Source organism: Rousettus aegyptiacus, unplaced genomic scaffold, assembly GCF_014176215.1.
Source record: "Rousettus aegyptiacus isolate mRouAeg1 unplaced genomic scaffold, mRouAeg1.p scaffold_m13_p_16, whole genome shotgun sequence".
NCBI lineage: Eukaryota > Metazoa > Chordata > Mammalia > Chiroptera > Pteropodidae > Rousettus > Rousettus aegyptiacus.
Genome location: NW_023416291.1, coordinates 37,656,176 through 37,677,878, shown reverse-complemented (window position 1 = coordinate 37,677,878; position 21,703 = coordinate 37,656,176). Strand labels below are relative to the sequence as shown.

Genomic DNA, 21,703 nt, shown 5'->3' with positions numbered 1-21,703 from the left:
CATTGTGGTAGGCTCTGGTTTTTCAAGACCACTGCTCTCTAATAGAAATTACAATGCAAGTCGCATACGTAGCTTTAAATATCCTGATACCACATAGAATGGAACAGAATAGCATAGCATAAATATAGATAGCATAGCATAGAATAAAATGAAATAGAATGGGACAATAAAATGGGTGGAATTAATTTTGTATTTTATTTAACCCATTTGTCTAAAATATTATTTCAACATCTAATCAATACAGAAAATTTTGAGAAATTTTACCTTTTTTTTTTTTTTTCCCCAACTAAGTCTCTGAAACACACACTGTGTTTTACATTTACAGCACAGACCAATTCAGGCCAGCCCCATTTCAAGGACAAGGCCATTTGTGGCCAGGGGTGACTGTACTGGACAGTGCAGGTTGGAGGGAGTTTACTGAATGGTGGGTTGGGGACTGGCCAGGAAGTGCAGCTGTGAAACTGGAAATTCCTGGAAGGAAAAAGCTAGTGTTTCCACAGGGGAAGGGGCAGCAATGAGGCCACTTAGGGGCCAGCTTGGGTTTTTCCTGTTCTGTAATCATTTCACCTGAATAGGAGCAAAGCATGAGTTGGTTCATTCAACAAGTCATAGACTGAGTGACTGCTCTATGCCTGGTGTTGTTCAGGTGCTGGTAGTACAGTAGTGCACCAATTAGCCTCTTGGGACTCATGGTAGGGAAGAAGAGACAGAACTGAACAATTGCTGAAATAAAGAAATATGATAATGGAGAGAGGTATGGTAAAGGGAAAATGCAGGGCTCTCTAAGGAAAAGGAGTGGATAAAGAACATGGACGACTTCCAAGCCAAAGATGTGGCCTGGACAAACTGGGTCAGAAAAAATAGTAAGAGGTAGTCGTATTTGACATGTATTACGTTGAACCTTAGGAAATTGTCAGCAATTTCATATGACTCAGTGTAATATTTAGGGCATAGAATGAATTGGGGCTTCTTAGCTTGGGGCTCAAGGATGTACTTGAATCGGGCTCTATTTCAAAAGCGAGGCTCTACCAAGAGGCCTGTGATCTCCACGAATTTTAGTAAGAGGCCTGTGACCTCCCCGCCCCTCAAAGAATCAAAACGACCCGGCACCCAGAGAGGCTGAGAGTTTCTCGCGTCACACAGCTCAGAGGAAGGAGGGGCTGAGCTGCTGCCTGGGGATCCAGCCGCTCTGTCTCGCTCCCCAGCAGAGCCGTGTTGATTGTCCCCTCGCGGCGCCCGGAAGCGACCCTCAGTAAACAAAGCCGTGTGTGGGCGCAGCTCCAGCTGCCCGGGGCGCGCTGTCCAGCCCAAGGGGGGCGGGGGAGGAATGTTGTGAATGAACCCAGAGCCCGCCCCGAAACTCTACATAAGGCCTGCGCCCCGGGGATTCTCCCTCTCTGATTGGCCTCCGGCACCCCTTGATTGACAGCGTGACTCTCTGAGCGCTCTTATTGGGCCTCTCCGGAAAAAGAGGCAGTACATATAACGAATGAGCAGCGGCGACTTGGAGACCAGTCTGGCGGTACCTCCAATGGCGGAGGAGGGTCTCGGAAGCCGACGGGGGTGCCAATGGGGACGGGACGGCGGGGGCGGGACGACGGCGGAGGATAAAGCGGCGGCCGGAGAAGCTTCATTGTTGTGAAGGGACTTAAAGGGGCCGCATCACCTGGCCGGCCCGGCGCGGGGCGGGGGTGGGAGCGGCGGGGGTCCGGGAAAGGCCGATCACTGAGCAAGGACCGGAAGACGGGTAGGGGTCGCTGGAGCCGGCGAAGCGGAGCGGACATCGGACCGACCCCCCCCCCACCCTAGCAGGCCCCGCCCCGGCCCCGGCCCCGGCCCAGCCGGATGGACCCCCCCGCGGCCAAGCGCAGCCGGGGCTGCCCCGCTGGACCGGAGGAGCGTGATGCCGGGGCCGGGGCTGTGCGCAGCCGGGGCCGGCCCGAGGCGCTGCTGGACCTCAGCGCCAAGCGAGTGGCGGAGAGCTGGGCCTTCGAGCAGGTGACCAAGGAGGAGGGGGGAGGGTCGCACCCCCAGCCTTTTCCTCCCGCTACCGGCCCCCAGCCTCCGGGCCTGCCGCCATCAGAAATCCCCTCCAAGATCCTCATCCCTGCCCCCGGGCAGCCCCTTATACTCCCATTTCACTCCTTCAAACCCCATGACCCATCTTCATCCCTTCCCCGCCAGCGGTGCCCTCCACCTCAGAAGACCCAGGGATGCCCTCAGCACCCCAGATTCCAACTGTTGACACTTCCTTCTCCTCCCCATGGTCCTGTCACAACTTTGAGTATCACTTTCCCCAAATTTCGGCACCCCATTCAATCTTCATTTCTCTCTTCAATTCCTACAAGGCCCACCCATTGCTCCTGAAGACCTACACTCCTCTGTTCCTGTCCTCCAAATATCTTCCCTATACTCCCAATGGAGGATTCCTCCATTTCCAGACATCTCAGTCTAAAACACCCTTTTATACTCTGCTAGCCTCCAGAACCCACCTGTCCCATGGGGAGCCTCCTCTTCAGATTTTTCCCTCAGGCCTTGTCTCCCACTCCCACCCCCAGTACTCCGGAGACCACCTCCCCCTGGGGCTGCTGAGCCCCTCCTGCCCGGCTGCAGGGATTACTCCAGTTTCGGGGTCCCCACCCAGATACCCCACTACTCACCCTTCTCTCTCCCCACACTAGCCATCCCCGTCCTTCAAGAGGTGGACAGCAGGATTGGGGTCTGGGTCTTTATGCCTAAACGAGTGTACCTGGAACCCCACCTCTGTGGCTTCTGAGGATTCTGCCAGGATGCCCCAGCCTTGGGGCCCTGGACTTCCCCTTTCCCAGCCTCCATATGGGTGCCCAAATACCTGGAGATGTGGCCCACACCTGACCAAGTCTTCTGAGCCCTGAGAGGCTCTGTCCAGTTTTAGGGGGCCATTCTCTGATACGGGCCTCTCCATAGTTAGGAAGCCTGCTGAAACTGATGGGCCTGGGCCAAGTGTAGATGGAGCAGTCTCTGATTCATGGCCTGGAAAATCCCTCCTTAGTCATGTGCCAACTGTCCCCGAGGCTTGGGCCAGTCACTGGCCCTCCCACTTCCCCCTGAAACCCAGGGGCTCTAGAGGGTCCTTCCCTGTCCCTTCATTGTGTGTGAGATGCCCAGAATGATCTTAAAACCGTCTCTGGGGCTCCCACATACCAGCCCTGCCCAGGCCAGGCACTAGGAAAGCTCTTGCCCCATAGAAGCTCATAGAATTTTCTGCAACCTTTTGGAAGCTGTAGTTCCCCTTCCCACTCTGAGGAAACTGGGGCACAGAGAGGTTGAGAAATTTGCCCAAGGTCACCCAGCCAGTGAGTAGCAAGCACAGATGAAACACAAGCTCAACCAGATCAGTTCATTGCCCAGAGCTCATGGGGGTGGCCAGGATCCCGCTCCCTTCCTAGTACCCTTGGAAGCTGGGAAGAGTCTGTCTTGGCAGTCCGAGCTCACCAGCTCTGGGACCCTGAACAAGTGAATTCAAGCCTCGTCTAAGCCTCACATTCCTCAGGCTGCAAAATGGGGTAATGAGTCTCACTAGGAGTTTGGGAGCATTAAGGGAAATTGCATACATGAAGCATTTAGCCTAGTGTAGGCTAAAAAATGTCGTCCTGGTCACTCACTATTCTTATCACTTTTATCTTCCTTCCTCCTGTTTTCTCAAAGTCTGAGAGGTAAAACTGCCTTACATTAGGACGCTGGGACCTGACATTCAGGAGGAAAATGCAGAAAGTTCTACAACACTAACTAAGGGCTGAGTGTTATTGTAAGCACTTCATGTAGATTAATGCATATTTAATCATGTTACCCAGGAGGCTGGTGCTGTTAACATCCTCATCTCACATAACCGAAGCTCAGAGAGGCAAGTAAACTTGCCTGTGGTCAAACAGCTTGCAAGTGGCAGAGCCAGGACTCAAGCTGGGGTTTTAATCCACTGGCCCTTCTTACAGGTCGAGGAGCGGTTCTCTCGGGTGCCAGAGCCAGTCCAAAAGCGCATTGTGTTCTGGTCGTTTCCACGCAGCGAACGGGAGATATGTATGTACTCGTCGCTGGGCTACCAGCCCCCAGAGGGCGAGCATGACGCCCGGGTGCCATTTACCCGTGGGTTGCACTTGCTGCAGAGTGGGGCTGTTGACCGCGTGCTCCAAGTAGGTGAGTGCGTGTCCCCACCCCTGCCAGGGAGGCCAGGAGACCCGGAGCAGGCTTGGAGGGAGGCCTGACCAGGGGAAGGTTCTAGGTCCCTGAGGAGAGTTGGACAAGATATTGTGAGCTAAAGAACAGGAGTCTGCTTAGACCTCAGGCAGCAGGCTTAGATGGTGGGTTAGGGGGAGTGGAGGGAAGGATGGTTTCTTAGCTCAGATAGCTTATTTGGAGAGTGGGGAAGAGGTAGTGAGATAGAGAGGAAGACAGGACCAAGGCAGCATTGAGGAACAGTTGTAAACAGGAAATAAGAGGAGATTCCAGACTTAAGGCAGAGAGACCCAGTGATGCGTTGGAGCTGAGGTTTAGGGCTAGAGGTAAGAATGATCCTAGACCTCAGGCAGAGACACTTAAGTGGAGGTTGGGAGCAGAGATTTAGGGATGGTCTCAGACCTAAGGCAATGAGGATTGAGTGAGTGTCTAGGGTAGAAGTTTAGGATCAGCTGTGAGGAATGGTCTTAAACCTCAGGTAGCAACATCCAGGGAAAGGGAGGGGCAGAGGTTTAAAGCTAGAGGTGAGAGAGAATTCTAGACCTCAGACAGTGGGGCTCAGAAGGGGTCCAGCAGAGGCTGAGACAGAAAACAGGTGAGCTCTAGAACACCACACCTCCATGGGGGCAGGTCACATCCCCCAGCTGGAGGCAGGAGCTTGGCCTCCCTGAACCCTGTCAGCCTGGGGGTCCCCTTGCCTGGACATGGCCCAGCTGGCCACAGGCTTGGCTACCTCCAGCCGGTATGAGGAAGCCACTGTCTCCCCGCATGACACAGCATGGGCCGGCTGGGGCCTGAGCTGCCCAACCAGTTGGATGAGCCTGGCATCTGGGCTCCCCAGGGGCCAGGGAGGGGCAAGGGGTGATGGGGTAACTTGTCCCTGGCCTGCCACATCAGCCCCTCACCTCCAAGTGTTAACAGGCCTTTGGCATCTTCCCAGACAGTTAGAGGGCATCCAGACCCCGGGCTGTATCCATGGTAACTCAAGGGCTGAAAAAACCATTTTTAACATCATTTTAATATTATTCATACTTTTGTTTATTTAGGACTTACTGTATACCAACAGTGTTCTAAGCCCTTGTCAACTATTAACTCGTTTAATCTTCATTACAAACAAATGAGGATGTTACTGTTTATTCCCATTTGAAAGATAGGAAACTGAGACACAGAGATGGTAAGTGACTTATACTAGGTTACTCAGCTGGCATTTGTACCCGGGTCTTGCTGTACACCATGGACGAGTACCGTCATCCCTGGGATGATATAGCAGTGATGGTTTGGTTTTTGTCTTAGGGTTTCATCTGAGCGGTAACATCCGGGAAACAGGAGGCCCTGGAGAGCCCGAGCGCCTCTACCACGTCTCCATTAGCTTTGACCGCTGCAAGATCACATCTGTGAGCTGTGGTTGTGACAATCGAGACCTCTTCTACTGTGCCCACGTGGTGGCCCTGTCACTATACAGAATTCGACATGCCCGCCAGGTAGAGCTGCGGCTGCCCATTTCTGAGACACTCTCCCAGATGAACCGGGACCAGCTGCAGAAGTTCGTGCAGTACCTCATCAGCGCGCACCACACCGAGGTCCTGCCCACTGCCCAGCGCTTGGCAGACGAGATCCTCCTCCTGGGCTCTGAGATCAATCTGGTGCACGGTGAGGGTGCCCAGGGGTCCGATGAGGGCAATGAGGCCCCAGTGCACAGCCACCTGACTTGTCATGGAACAGGCAATTGTCATGGAGTTCTTGGGTCCCCTTGACCCATGAGCATGGGTGGGGGCGGTACCACCGCCTAAGGTCAAGGTCCCACACCTACTCTGTGGAAGATCCTGAATTTGACATGGCCATGGGCAGATGAATGGTGGAAATCAGCCAGTGGGGAGAATGAGAGTTGACGGAACAGTAGGAAGTCAGGCCCCAGGGCCGGGGGTGTCCCAAGATCCCAGGGACAGACCTGGGCTTGTGTGGGTAGAAGGCATGAAAGGTATGACAGGAGTGGGTGCTGGTGGGAGATAGACTAGGAAGTGTTATGAGCTCTGGGAGTGTTTGGGGCTGCAAGGGGCTGTGTCACCTAACTATAATGGTGGGGAGAATGGAGCAGGATGAGGGGTGGATAGATGGATGAGTAGTAGATGTAGACATGGATGGATAACTGAGGGTGGGGGTGGGCGGATACAGAAAAGTGTTCAGGATAGGGAGGTGAGTGAACTGATGGTGTGGAATACGAGATGGGGTGAGTGGATAGGTGATTAACTAGGATGGTAGGTAAATGGGGAATTAGTGGTAATGGAGGTGGGGGCGGGTAGGATGGGCGTTAACTGAGGGGGCTGAGGTACATTGATGGTGGTGGACAGATGGGGTTGGTAGAAAACTGGAAGGACCGATGGGTACATGGATTGGGGGTGAGTTGGTGGGTGCATGGAATGTTTGTATGTATGGACTGACATGGTGGATGGATTAAGTGGGTGAGTTTTGTGTAGGACAGATGGGTGGACTAATGGGGTGGTAGGTGTTTTGGGAAACAGGAATGGATGGTTTGATGGTTTGATGAGGTTAGTTGGGTGGTTGGATAGTGCAGTTGTGCGGATCAACGGATGAATAGGTCGGTGGGTATTTTGAGTGGTTGGTACAGATAAGTTGGAAAACAAATAGGGGTGGGTAGTTAGATGGGTGAATTAGTGGCATGGGTATAATAGGTGAGCAGATAGAAGTTAGATAGGACAGGTGATGAACTAATGGGATAGGTAAATATGGAAAGAGTTATGGATGTGTGGATGGGTAGATGCATGGCATGACATGGAGAGTAAATAGGTGAGTGGTCTGGTTGGTTGGGTGGGTGACATTTTGAGTGGCATGGATAAATGGATAGGTAAGTGACATTTTAAATGGGACAATGGTCGGATGGTGGATGGATGTGTAGTTTTTCTTAGATGGATGGAACTTTGGGATGGGTCGGGTGGTTTGGAGGACTGAATGATGGCAGAGGCAGAGGCCCCCTCTCCCCAGCCGCAGCCTTAGCTTTTCCTCACTGCCCACAGGTGCCCCAGACCCCACAGCAGGTGCAGGCATTGAGGACGCCAACTGTTGGCACCTGGATGAGGAGCAGATCCAGGAGCAGGTGAAGCAGCTGCTGTCCAATGGCGGCTACTACGGTGCCAGCCAGCAGCTGCGCTCCATGTTTTGCAAGGTGCTGCACGGGCATAGCATGCACAGCGGGGCATGCACAGCAGGGCTGTGGTGGGGCTGAAAGGCCCTGGTGCCGGCACCCTGCCCCATCCTCATCACCCCATTCACACACAGGTGCGGGAGATGCTGCGGATGCGGGACTCCAATGGGGCACGCATGCTGATCCTCATGACTGAGCAGTTTCTGCAGGACCCGCGCCTGGCCCTGTGGCGGCAGCAGGGCGCTGGCATGACAGACAAGTGCCGGCAGCTGTGGGATGAGCTGGGTAAGGCCCAGACCTGGAGTTGGGCGGGCACCAGGGTTCCAGCATCCAGTCTTGTCCTCCCCGAGATTAGGGTCTGGCCCCTGAGTCCTTCTTCCATTCATTAGCACCTCCAGTACGTGGCATTCACATTACAGATTGCTGGAGCTACAGCAAGAAACAGATTTAAATACCTGCTCTTGTGGAGTTGACACCTGGTAAGGGAAACAGACAAGAAAATACTATAGACCCATCAGACCAGGGGTTGACACACCTTTTCCACAGGAACCGGATAGTCCAATAGTTTTGGCTTTGCAGGCCATTTGGTCTCTGTCATGACTCCTCAGTTTTGCCCATTGTAGCAGAAAAGCAGCCACAGACACATGTAACTGAATGGATGTGGCAATATTCCCATAAAATTACTTATAGACATTATTTATTTATTTGACTTTCATAAAATTTTCACAAGTCACAAAATATTCTTTTTATTTTCCCCCCTACCATTAAAAATGTAAAAATAAATCTTAGCTGGCAGGCAGTTCAAAAAGAGGGTGGATTTTCACCAGGGGCAGTAGTTTGCCGACCTCTGTGACAGATGGTGATAAGCACGATAGGGGTGATAAAAAACAGACGAGTTTGGCGGCCTGGCTTCGAATTCTGCTTCTGACTTTCCAGCTGCGTGACCTTGAGGCAGTAACTTCACCTCTCTGTGCCTCAGTTTTCTTACCTGTAAAGCGAAGAGACCATTAGTTGTAACCTCAAAAGCCCAAGGTGAGGATGAAGCAGAGAGTAGTGTGCAGCATGTGGTAGTCACACCAGACAGGTTTGCTGCTACTGTTGACATTTGACATAAATGACTCTTCCCCATGCCCACGTTCACTGCCCTCCCTCCCTCCTCAGGGGCCCTGTGGGTGTGCGTTGTTCTGAGCCCCCACTGCAAACCAGAGGAGCAGGCAAGCTGGCTCCAGCTGCTTGACAAGTGGGACAAGCTGGACGTGTGCCCACTGGAAGAAGGCAACTACTCTTTTGACGGGCCCAGCCTGCAGCCCACCATGGCCCTCAGCCCAGGTAGGAAAGGGGACCCTGCCATCCCCCCAAAAAGCATCTCTTCTGCTGGTGGCCCTATCTCCTTATCATGGTGCTCTGGGGGAGAGAAAAGGGGGCCCCAGCTCTTGCCTGTCCTCCCCACCAGGAGGGATTGAGTGCCCAGGGCAGAGCAGTGGGCAGCCCAAGAGACAGTGAAGTAAAATGCTACAGACACCTGTAGTTCTGGGCTTGTCTCCTGACTCAGCCTTCTCTTGGCAATGGAGGCAGGGGTGGGGGGGAACAGAGAAAAAAAAAGAGATATTGAGAAGAGAGGGACAGAAATAGAAGGAAAGGAACAGGAAAAGAGAAGGAAGAAGGGTGACTAGGGAGAGAGAGAAAGAGAAAAAGAGGAATAGAATGTGGGGCGGAGGGGAATGGACAGAGAGACAGTTATCGTCTACCCGTAGGAGGGGCTATAGTAGCTCACCCAACACACGCTCACATTCACATGAACCTTTAAAAGCTGCTGTAAGGATTTGGGGAAATGATGTATGTCCATCAATACACTCAGAGTCTAGCCCCAACCAGCACTCAGTGGGGGGAACTGGCCGTGAACCAACCGCTAGGCCAGGTTGGACACCTCTCCCACAGGCCCAGAGGAGGAGGAGATGGTGGCTGCAGGTTCCCGCCACACCGTGTTTGGCCGAGCCCTACAGGCTGGGTCGCTGCATTGGAGTGACACTCACCTGCAGAGGATCCTGGCCAGTGACTGCTATGGCCTCAGCCTCACAGGCCACATGGGCAGCGACAAGCTGACGTTCGACCCCCAGGGCCGCCCTCTCTGGCTTGGGGAGCCATTCCCCACTGCTTGTGCTCGTGTGGACACCCTGCGTGCTCATGGATACCCCCGCCAGGCATTGAGGCTAGCAGGTGCCATAATCAACACACTTCGGCTACAGCGGCGGCACCAGCTTGAGAGCTACAAGCAGCAGAAAAAAGGTGGGCACCAATGTTATCATTGGGTCCTGGGAGCTGCAGGCGTAGATGCCAACTACTGGGGGCTAAGCAGTCTGTGGGTACCACTTGGGGTCCCATCAGGAAAACCAAACCACTCCAGGTGTCTTGAGCAGAAAAGAATTTAATACAGGGACTGGAGCTCACAAAACCATTGGAAAGGCTGCAGGATTGAAAGTCATAGAAGCCACTGCTTGAGTTCAAGAACTTGAACTTTAGAAGCACAGTAAGCACAGCAGCCTGCAGCCTCCACTGGGGTAGTTCTCAAAAGGACAGATAGAAGGAACAGCGTGTTCAGGCGCCCAGAGAGAGGCAAGAGAGAACACAGCTTGTGGGAGATTGGAGGATGGACTGCCACGTGGGGTGGGTGACCACAATGGGGCCCTAAAAGCTGGTTGGGCTTGAGCTATTTGGGCGGGATTAAAGGTTATGAAGAGGGAATGATACTGTTTGGATGTTTTACAAAGCGCCCAGTTTCCTGTGGGTGTCCTGCCAGGCCTGGGTGTGGCTGTGGGACAGGAGGCCAGGGCTGTAGAGGGGAGCACTGCTGCAGACCTCCAGAGATGGAGAAGATGGCCACTGGGGGGGGGGGGCAGGTGGTGGGCTGGGCGTCCAGGGAGAGGAAGTCTCCCATGTAGGGGCTTGGGAGGGTGGTTGGGTATTGAGTCTCACTTCCCACCTGCAGAGCTGCTACAGAAAGGTTCTACCTGCATCACCAACATAGAAGGATGGGTGGGCCACCCCCTGGACCCCATTGGCTGCCTCTGTAGGGCTCTCCTGGAGGCCTGTCGCCTGGAGGAGGAGACTCTTGCTCTTTATCCAGGTACAAACACTGGGGACCCCTTGAGGAGGTGGGGTGATCCCTAACCCCTTGGCCAAGCCCCCTGACTTAGCACCCCTAGAAAATGAGGCTATACCTTTACCCTTGCCACCGCCTTCCTCCCCACTACCCCTGCCAATGCCAGGAGCCAATAGGTTTAGCTTCTGAAGGTGAGGCCTCCGTGGGTCTATCTGCTACTTGTAGATGGACCCCACCCCCTGGTCAGTGCTGGGAGTAGCTGTACTCCCTGAATACCCCAACCTCCCAGTCTCCATGCTTGGGGTCAAGGGCCATTAGGGTCCTGGAAAAGGAGGTCCCCCTCCAGGATCTTTGGTTCCGGTCTCCCACAGACTCAGGCTCTGAGAAGCGGAAGGCAGCCTACCAGCACGTGCCAGTGCCTGGAAGCCCTGGGGAGTCCTACTTGGCGCTGGCGCTGGAGGTGGCACTTCTGGGCCTGGGACAGCAGCGGGCCCTGCCCGAGGGGCTGTACGCCCAAGATAAAGTGGTGCGGAATGAGGAGCAGCTGCTGGCGCTGCTGGAAGAGGTGGAGCTGGACGAGCGGCTTGTGCAGGTGATGCGCAAGCAGGCAGGGCTGCTTCTGGAAGGTGAGCTCCCTACCCTAGGCCTGGGCGTTTTTGAAAATAGGGTCCTACCCCTGGGTTAAGTTAGACTGCTTGCCGCTGTATCCCCCGCTCCCTTTCGGTCCTTACCTTAGAATTTCCTAAAAAGTGAGATCCAGCCCTTTGTCCCGCCCCCTAGCACATTCTGGCGGCCAATAACAGCTGCGAGTGCTTAGGCCACGCCCCCTGCGTACCTTGGAGCCAATGAGCCTAGTCGTTGAGGCCCAGCTGTACTTTATTGGCTCTCTCTGTAGTCCTTGAGACCCAGCTCTCTACTGCAGCGGGGAGCCAGCTTGGCCCGCACCTAATCAGGTGCAGCCCCCACCTCTACCCTCTGACCTCACCTTGCATGAGCCCTGAACCCGACCCAGTGGTGACCAGGGGCTCTTCATTGTGAATTTATAGAGTTTTTCTGTCTCAGCCCTGTTCCCCCAAGGCCAGGACCTCTCCCGCCCTAGTCCCAGCCACTCTGTCCTGGGGTCTGCCCATCCCCCACTCAGCCTGGGTTCTGGGGAGATCTGGGGAGGGGAAGAAACACAGAAGCAAGCCCACACCTGGGGGCTGAGCTCAGGCTGACCCTGCAGGGGGTCCCTTCAGCGGCTTCGGTGAGGTGCTGTTCCGGGAGAGCGTGCCCATGCACACCTGTGCCCGTTACCTGTTCACCGCACTGCTGCCCCACGACCCCGACCTGGCCTACCGCCTAGCATTGCGAGCCATGAGGTGAGGACAGGCAGATAGCTGGGGACTCCTCTCAGGATTGGGGGGTGGGAGATATGTTCACAATACCATCCTCCCGCCAGAACTCACAGCTGGTTAATTTCCATGCTGGCATTCCTGGCTGCCCTGTGCTCTTGATTATTAAATATAAATGTGTGATTTCTCCAGCATTCTTGGTCCTATTGAAACATTTTAGTATACAGAGATACCACAGTGTTAATACCAAGTGAAGACCCATCATCTGTATGCTCATCATTATGATCAGTGATACAATTTTTAAAAATAAACTATCATGCCCTTCAAAAATATATATACATATGAATGTGTAATATTATTTTGAATTTGAGAAACATCTACGTGGCACAGAAGTCAGAGAATTTTTCTAGGCCAGTTTGTCCCAACCTACCAAATCTCTCTTGGGGCAAGCAATGTTCCCACTTTCTTATCTATCCTGCAAGAGTCGAAATTTCTGCAAACCTGTAATCTGGAAATCGAAAGTCGGTCTTCCTTTTACATAGATAATACATCTATACCTATTCTTTGCACCTTTTTTTCACTTGTACTCTGTATCTTAAAATCTTGGTTGTATTACATGGTACACAAACCACTGTAAGGATGCATTATAAAAGAACCAATTTGGAGCTGTTGCAAAAAGAAAAAAAAAACACACCTTAAAATAAAATACCTTATTTCCCACAGTACACCAGCAGATTGCAGAAGCAGAATTTTTTAAGTCCCTCTCAGGATACAAATAATCCCGTCATCTCTATCAGCCACATGGCCTTTGGTGCATGAATAGAGCATCGTGATGGGCATGAACAACACTGCAGTCTATGGCCATGCCACCCTGAACAAGCCTGATCCTGTCTGATCTTGGAAGCTAAGCAGGGTCGGGCCTGGTTAGTACTTGGATGGGAGACCACCTAGGACGATTAGGTGCTGTAGGCATAAAAAAAAAAAAAATTTTTAAACTGCAGTGTACATCTTGCATACATGTTGTCTTCTGTTTTTCTAGGTCCTCAGGCTGTGCTGGCCCAAGGGGAGGCATTGGCTGAGGCAGGAAATGTCTCTCACCTAGTGAGGGTAGAGACTCCAGCCTTGCCTCACTGTGGGCTTGCTTCTTCCTACACCCCAGGCTGCCTGTACTGGAGACAGTGCTTTCAGCTGGAGAGCCTCACCCCAACCCATTGGACTCTGTCATGAGTAACCACTTCCCCCGCTGGTTCATCCTGGGCCATTTGGAGACCCGCCAGTGCGAGCTGGCCTCCGCCATGCTGACTGCCGCCAAGGGTGAGGATGGTACTGCCCCCATCCCCCAGTCTTCCTCTTTGCCTTCTCCTTCCTTTCCTTTGTCCCCCTCCTTTCCTTTGTCCCCCTCCTTTTGTCCTTTTACTAAATTCTACCAGTTTTCCTGGAGCACTTTCTAGATGCACCAGGCACTGTGGCAAGTCCTAAGGATGCCACAGCAGACAAAACTGACCCAAGTCCCATAGTGTTACATTCTGTTGGGGGGCAGACAATAAATAAGTGAGAAGGTTACAAGTGCAATGAAGGGGGATAAATCAGGTTGACATTTTAGCCAAGACGTGAAAGTGCAGACAGCCATGCCAATATCTGGTGTCTTAGCTTGAGCTGCCATCACAAAATGCCACAGATTGGGTGGCTTAAACAGCAGAAATTTATTTTCTCATAGTACTAGAGGCTAGAAGTCCAAGATCAGGGTGCTGGCATGGTCATTTCCTAGTGAGGACTCTCTTCTGGTGTTCAGACAACTGCCTTCTCACTGTGTCCTCAAATGGCAGAGAAAGAGAGAGTTCTGGTCTCTACTTACAAGGGCACTAAACCCATCATGGGGGCCCCAGCCTCGTGACCTTCTCTAAACCTAATTGCCTCCCAAAGGCCCCACCTCCAAATACCATCACGTTGGGAGTTAGGGTTTCAACATAGAATTCGGAAGGACACAGTTAAATCCTTAGCATCTGAGAAGAGTATTCCAGGTAGAATGAATAGCCAGTAGAAAGGCCCTGAGGCTGGACCGTGCCTAGTTGTTTGAGGACCAGAGGAAGCTGATGTGGCTGGATAGGAGTGATGGAAAATTTTAGGATCTGGGCCAGTGATAATAGTGAGAATAACTAACATTTGTGTAGCTTTTGCCATGTTAGGCCTTTACAAGTATGGGTTTACCACGGCCCTGTGAGGCAGACACCACTGTATTAGTATTACCCATTGCACAGATGGGGCAGGCAAGGCAGAGAGTTAAAGTGACTTGCTCAGGGTCATACAGCTAGTGAGTGACAAAACAGGGGTTTGAACCCTGGCATTCTAGCTCCCCATACCCTTGACTATTAGGTGTCCAATGGGTCCCTAAGTGGCTTCTTCCCACTGGAAGTAGGAGAGGGCAGAAGAGAACCAGTTGGGAGTGCTGAGTGTTCTGGATCTTCACAGAATCATTGCCAGGTGCATGTCCCTCTGTACACACACCTGTGCACCTGTGTGGAGGAACCTGCATGAACAGGTCAGGCAGTGACAGGGGCTGGTGCCTGATGTGCCAATGGTGCCTCTATTCCTCCCCCACTAGGAGACCCCAAGTGGCTGCATGCAGTATTGGGCTCCATCCAGCAGAATATCCACTCTCCAGCCCTGCTCTTCAAACTGGCACAGGATGCCTGCAAGACAGCCACCCCAGCCAGCGCACCACCAGATACCACCCTGCTGGGCATTGCGCTGGAGCTGGGCCTGCAGGTGGGGTCCCCCAGGAGGATGGGAAAGGGCAGTGCCGCCTGAGAGTGAGTGGGACCTCTGGGGCAGGGGCACAGAGCAGCAGAGTCAGTAAGTCCTGAGAGTGAGCAGATGAGGTTATCACTGGGTGTGAGTCTGAAGGTGAGAATCTACCTCTAGGGGTATGGCTGAGGACGGGTAGGAGGGTCATGGAGCCTGCAGGTGAAAGAGTGGGCCACAAGAGGGAGCAGAACCTAGGGGTTCTGGCCTTGGAAGTGGGGCCTGGGGCTGATGGGTTTACGGTTTAGGACCACGGGCAGGCGGAGGCGAATGGGGGGTGGGGGGCAAAGCCTACCAATAGGGAGCTTTCTTGGAAGTAGGGCCTGTAGGGGAATCCAGCCTAGAGGGACCGGTCGCTGTTGAGGGTTGGGCTTGGGGAGACAGTCCTGAAAGTAATGAGCCACCTCTGGGGGTGGGGGAGGTCTGTGGTTGAAGGGCTTGGGGGCGGGTCCTGTGGGTGAATGTCCAGTCTTGCCAGGGCAAGGCAGAGGTCCTCCTGCATGGGTTCAGCCTGTAGGTGAGGAGCCAACTGTAGCGTGTGGCATGCGGAGGGGGCAGGGCTTCAGAGGGCAGCCCAAGTAAAATATGTGGATAAAGAGCAGCCTAGGGCTGGCTTGCCTGGCGGGGGTGGGTGGGGTGGGTCCCTCGCAGGTAGAACTAGTAAGCAGGGGCCCTCAGGGGCAGAATTAGGCAAAACACAATTATTAGCACACTGTGTCCCTCCAACTTCCTATGGTGGGTGGAGCCATTAGGGGAATGTGGCGGGGAGGGTGGCGGGACAAGGGCAGAGGTTTAAAGCGGAGACCCTCTGCTTAGGAGCTTCCAGAAGGCGAGATCCACCAGATAGGACTGGGGAAGGGTCCTGAGGTAGAGGCAAGCAAGGATGGTGCTTATAGAGGTGGGGCTTCTAGGGCAGGTGTTCTGTTGGAGTATACAGGGGGGAATCTGCTGACATGAAGCATAGAACTTTCTGGGGAGAAGGGACGGATTGGCTTCTTATTTAGAGTAGGATCCACGGAGCCTCAGAATAACACCAACTATGGCAGTAATACTAATGGCTGATGTTAGCTGAGCACTTTGAGGTGACGGGCACTGTGCAGTTTTACTACATAACTTCAATCAATTCTCACAACCCTGTGAGGTAGATATGATTTTTATCCCCATTTTACAGATGAGGAAACTGAGGCCCAGAGAGATGAGGCCACTTGCCCAGGTTGTATGGCTTATTGACTCAGCCCCTAACTTCCAAATCTCCCTGGGCCCCTTAGGATCCCTGATACCCCTCCCTCTACCTGCCCAAGGTTTTGGGTAACTCCCTTCTCTCCCCCTTCCCACCCTGCAGGTGATGCGGATGACTCTGAGCACCATGACCTGGCGGCGAAGGGAGATGGTACGCTGGCTGGTCAGCTGTGCCACAGAGATCGGTGAGAGCTCCCAAGGGGACCCACCACCCATCTCCCCGTGGTACCAGGTGGGCACAGAGAGAATCAGAGACTTTTCTCTGGCTTCGTCCTGTGCTCAGTGCTAGCCTGCGAGGGAAATGTCAGGCAGGTGGGTGGAGGTGGGGGTGGGGACTGTGATGGACAAAAGCCTGGAGGCTAACCACATTAAAGAGGCTAGGAAAAGGGCCACTGGCACCAAAGCTTAGTCTCTACACACATGCATGCACGCGTGCGTGCGCACACACACACACACGCACACACAAACAAGTTCCCATCCAGTCCTGCTGCCTCCTGCTCCTTTGGAATGGTAACGCAGGGGGCGAGACAAAGGGGATGTGTCTTTAGCCCTGACTGCTGGGGATGGTGGCATAGGCAATAAACCCTTGGATACACATCTGTATCCCTGTCCCCCATCCTGACCAATTTCGCCCTCTCATGTCCCTTAGGCCCACAAGCCCTGATGAACATCATGCAAAACTGGTACTCCTTATTCACACCAGTGGAAGCGGCTACCATTGTGGCAGTGACAAGCACCACTCATGCCACGCTGCTGCGGCTGCAGCTTGATGCACCCCGGCGGGAGGAGCTCTGGGCCTGCGCCCGCACCCTGGCCCTGCAGTGCGCCATGAAAGACCCACAGAACTGCGCCTTGCCTGCCCTTACCCTGTGTGAGAAGAACCATGCAGCCTTCGAGGCAGCCTACCAGATAGTGCTGGATGCGGCTGCTGGTGGCCTGGGCCATGCCCACCTCTTCACTGTGGCCCGCTACATGGAGCACCGCGGCCTGCCACTGAGGGCCTACAAGCTGGCCACGCTGGCCCTAGCGCAACTCAGCATCGCCTTCAACCAGGACAGCCATCCCGCTGTCAATGACGTGCTCTGGGCCTGCTCCCTCAGCCACTCCCTAGGCCGGCACGAGCTCTCTGCCATCGTCCCACTCATCATCCGGAGCATCCACTGTGCCCCCATGCTCTCTGACATCCTGCGCCGCTGGACCCTCTCAGCGCCTGGCCTGGGTCCCCTGGGGGCCCGCCGGGCGGCCAAGCCAATGGGCACTGACCGGGCGCCACTCTGCCAGCTCCTAGACGCTGCAGTGGCAGCCTACATCAACACCAGCCACTCCCGCCTCACGCATATCAGCCCACGGCACTACGGTGACTTCATCGAGTTCCTGGGCAAGGCTCGCGAGACTTTCCTTTTGGCGCCTGATGGGCACCTTCAGTTCGCCCAGTTTTTGGAGAACCTCAAACAAACCTACAAAGGCAAGAAGAAGCTCATGCTGTTGGTGCGGGAACGTTTTGGCTGAGGGGCAGCAGGCAGGTGGTGGGAGGGGTCCCCCTTTGCCCCTGCCTCTGTGGCACCCATTCCGCATCAGGGGCCGAGACTGGAGGCCCATGTGACATCTCAGTATTAAGTCAGGGAAGGAGCCCAGCTGGAGCTAGGTGGTCTTGCTTGCCGTCCCCCCAACCCAGCTAGATGTGGAGGAGTGGCGTCCTGCCACATGCGTGCCTAGGAGTGTGCGAACGACTGTGCGAGATGTGAGGATCAGAAGCCATACCACCACCCAGAGGCCTGGAAAGGGGTGTGTGCTTGGGTAGCAGTTATGACCCTGCGTTGGGTACCCCAAAAGCAATAGGAAGACTACCCCTTCCCAAACTCACAGGCTTGATGGCTCCAGGGGAGCTGGGAGGCAGGACTTTCCCTAACCAGCTCTCAAAGTCAATGTAGCAAAGCCTCCTGGTGCCCCACTCTGGGTGCCCAGGGGACTTGTGTTAGGGTATCTAAATCTCCTTTCGTACCCTCCCCTCACTGCCTCAGGGGCCCCCTTCCACAGTCCTGTACCCCCTCCAGACTGTCCAGCTGGGACCAATGGTTCACACCCTACTGAAGGATTTGAAGAGGCTTCAGGCCTTGGCCACATACCTCACCCCCCATCTGGTCAGGACTCCCATTCCCGTGGGTGCCAGGGTCTCGGGGCAAGCTGTGGGGGCCATTTCTTTCCCTTCCCCCTACCTGCTAGTCACTGGACATAAACTCAGGAACCGAGCCAGGCTCATGCTGTCCTTCAAACCCAATGTCAGGGGAGACAAGCACAAGTGAGCCAGGGACCCCTACCCCTAATCTGGAAAGGAAAGAGGCTGACATGTGGGCATTTTCTGGCTCTGTCTTGTCTCTCCCTTTCTCCTGCTCCTCCCTGCTCTGCCCCTTCACCTTACTCTCCCTTTCCATATTTCTCTCAATTTAACCTGCTTTTCTATTTGCATTTCTTAAGTCTCAGCTGCTGTCTCTCTTTGGCCTCCCCATCCCCACATCCCTCTATCTTTTCCCTTCTTGTAATTAAGGACAAAAGATGACATCGTTTTGTAACTTTTTTTTTTCTATTTATTGAACCATATATTGTATTTCCTTTTTCCTTTTGGTTTTTTAAAGCATGAACACAGCTTTTTCTTTTATTTTGAGACTGAGGTGTGTGCCCCACCCCCAGAGAGAGCCCCTCCATTTTCCTTCCATAGAAAATCTCCAGCCTGGCCTGTGGGCACAGCTTCAAGTAAGGGGCAGAATGGGAGTGGCTGCTGTTTTTATCCAGTGGTAATAGGGTGAATAATGGCAGGCAGGGTGGAGAGGTCACTATGAGCAAGTCCTCCACTCAGTGCTTTACACTTGTCCTGTTACTTGTCACAAAAACCCTATGAGTCTGTAGGATCATTCCCATTTTACAGACGAGAAGACTGAGACTCCAAAGGTTAAGGAAAGGGCACCAATTTTAGGAAGAGAAAGCTTGATTTAGTACCTTACAAGGCCACTGCACACCCCAGGCTACATGGCTCTTGCACCCCTGGGAATGACCACTAGGGGGTGCCCTGGCTACAGCTCTGTTGGGGGTACTTGTCTCCAAGTAGCTGAGCTGGGGACGCGGGGGAGAGTCGCATGTGCTGGGGGCAGCCGGGTGAGAAAGACACTCCTGCCCAAAGCTGGAAACACTGGGTTTAAATAGGTCTTAGTGTGCGTGGTTGATGGGGACACTGCCAGAGCTTGTCTGGGTTCCTACCCCGTGGATGAGACTCCCAGGCTCCAGATGGAGTGGGGTCTAGGGGACAGCAAGGCCTTCGATTGCCTTCTGTTGCTCCCCAAGACGACCTCTCTCGAGACCTTCCTTCCTTTAGGGACTGACAGACTGCATGGGTCACTGTCAGGGCCCGGGCAGGCGAGGACAGAGGCTTCCCTGAGAGGCTGGGCGGGGCAGGCTACTAGAGGGCGCTGAGGGTGGGGCTTCTGTGGCATTGTGCACTGATTGGCTTGTGGCACACCCTGCACTCAAGGGGACCAATTGGAGACGGCCCCACCTCCTGCCCGCCTGTTCCCGCAGGTATGTGAGGGTTGACTCAGACCCTGCCGGCGCGCCCTTAGCACCGCCCAGAAGCCTGGGAGGGTGGAGGTAGCTTTTGTGGTCGGTCCCAGCCACCTCCAAATGCCGTTCTCAGACCTGAAGCTTCCCCTTACGGTACCTATGTGGTCCTCGAGTTCACTCACAAATGTCCCCCTCCTGGCACACCTCAAGGACAAGTTCTCCACTGGCATTCTCAAGATACCAGGCACCCCAAATCTTACCCCCAGGCCTGACACTCCCAAATTTCACTAGCTCAAAACCATCAGGTCCCAGTTATCTCTGAATGCGCAGCGTTTCCCTCAGGGTCATCCCCCACCCATACCTGAGGTTGATTTCTATCCCCCTGTGGTCTCTGGCATGTGGCATTACTCATAATGACCCCATTTAGATCCCTCCCAGAAAGGCTTTCTCTGTCACGTCAACCCAGAAAGTCAGTCCCTCCAGTCCAGGGTTTCCTTCAGGGTTACCCCACAATCCCAGGACACCCCTAAAGGTCACCTTTCCACACCCAAGGAGCCCTCTCAGCCAGTGACTAAACTGCCTCCTTCCTTAGGACAGGTGTATGTGGGGGGTGTGGTCTGTGAAGTCAGGAGCCACGGTGTCTGGACAGTAGGTTTGGGTCAATCCACCCTCCCTACCCAAAAAACCATCCAGGGATGGGAGGAGGGAATGAATCACAAACCACCAGACCTTAAGGAATGAGATTGGGGGGGCAACTTTTATTCGACTGGACAGCAAGCATTATACACAGTACTGATTATGCCCCAAGCTTGTCTGCAGCTGGCCCTGGGTGGGGAAGGGGTAAACTGGGCCAGTCCTGACAGCCTGGGGGCTTCACTCTGCTCTTCTACGCTCTGGGACCACCCCAGGACAGAGCAGACCTGCTTGTGTCCTTTTGGGGTCTCTAAGGGTCTCATTCCACACTCTATGTGCTGAGGGAGGGGCGGGTCACAGCTCCTCCCCCAAGTTAGGAAGCTGCAGAACCCATGGCAGAGGGGCCAGGCACATTAAGGTCAGACCGCCTGGTTCCGGAAGCCTGGAGTTGGCATTTAACGGTCTGGGGGCCCAAGGCAGTTTCCTCTTGGGTAACTGGCTGCTGGGGAGGTGGGGCCTGGCCCATGCCCCAACCAGGCTTGGGAGAGGAGGGGCCAAGTCTCCAGGCCCAGAGGGTCACCCAGGCAGGGACACAGGGTTTTTTTTTTTTTCCATAGAAGGTCTACCTACCTCCCCTGTCCCCTTCTAGCCTCCTTGGGAGCACAGCCCAGCTGGAGGTAGAACTGGGGATGGTCCCCAAGTGCAGAGTTGGGAGAGATGGCCTGCAGACAGCTGAGTCCATCCACCCCATCTGCCCCATCCCTCCCCAAGTCCCTTCTCCAGACACAGCTCTAGGTCTGGATTCTCATTTCTCCCCCAGTCATCAGCCCACCCAGGGAGGGTGGGGGCCATAGGCTCTGAGGGGGCTTGACTCCTGTTCCTGCTGAACTGAGCCAGTCTACACAAATCAACTGTGTTTCAGCTCAGTAGGCACGGGAGGCAGAGCCCAGGGAGGCCCAGGTGGTGGGACAGGCAGGAGAGGCAGCAGAGCCAGAGGAGGTGAGGGCCCGGGGGGCGGAACTTAGCCACTGTGAACACGACTTGGTGCAGACCCTGCTCACAAGCAGCTAAGCCCTGCTCCCCAGGCCAGATGTACACGGCGGGGGCCTCTCTGCCACCTCATCCCTGGGCAGCATCCTTGGTGGTGGTGGCGATGGCCCCAGAGGCAGGGCTCAGGGTCGGTTGGAAATCCCTGGCAATGTGATTTGTGACAGGCAGCAAATCCCATCCCCAGGAACCCCAGCCGGCCATGGCACAGGGTTAGGGGGGCACTGGGCGGGGTCAGCGGCTGGCACCTAGGGAGGAGAGAGCAAAGGAGATAATGAGATTTGAGGACATATGCCTTCCATATCCTGATTTCTGCTGTCCTCTGAAGACTTGCAGGGATACCTTCTCCTTATGTGCACCAGCAGCTGAAGGGAGAGCTAGACCACCAGGCTGGATGCTCCTGTCCCAATCATGCTCTCTGTCCCAGGCCCAGAGAGAAAGAGATGCCCGGAGGGTCCCTTTGAGCCAGGAAGGCTTCAGGGACTCCCAGAGCCAGGTCTCCAGCACAACAATGCCCTGTTCCCGTCCACCCCCCATCACCACCACCGAGCCCTGGGTAGGCTAAATGGGGCCATGGGGAGAGGAAGCCGAGGGGGTGGCGGGCAGGCGGTTGAGGAAGTGATC

At 54.3% G+C, this 21,703-nt stretch overlaps 1 protein-coding gene and 2 pseudogenes across 1 annotated transcript; 2 read left to right on the top strand and 1 right to left on the bottom strand.

The window, feature by feature from the left end:
* Positions 1-279: 279 nt before the first annotated feature.
* On the bottom strand, positions 280-1,811 carry LOC107519387 (annotated as a pseudogene).
* A 34-nt stretch (positions 1,812-1,845) lies between these two features.
* Positions 1,846-19,759, top strand: ZSWIM4 (zinc finger SWIM-type containing 4). The gene is made up of 14 exons (XM_036233827.1): positions 1,846-1,998; positions 3,972-4,173; positions 5,506-5,862; positions 7,245-7,393; positions 7,507-7,657; positions 8,534-8,701; positions 9,311-9,658; positions 10,359-10,496; positions 10,844-11,098; positions 11,698-11,833; positions 12,966-13,120; positions 14,409-14,572; positions 15,951-16,032; positions 16,497-19,759. The coding sequence occupies exons 1-14, from the start codon at positions 1,846-1,848 to the stop codon at positions 17,354-17,356; spliced, it is 3,318 nt and encodes a 1,105-aa protein (XP_036089720.1). The 3' UTR covers positions 17,357-19,759.
* On the top strand, positions 12,660-12,778 carry LOC118612602 (annotated as a pseudogene).
* Positions 19,760-21,703: the final 1,944 nt, after the last annotated feature.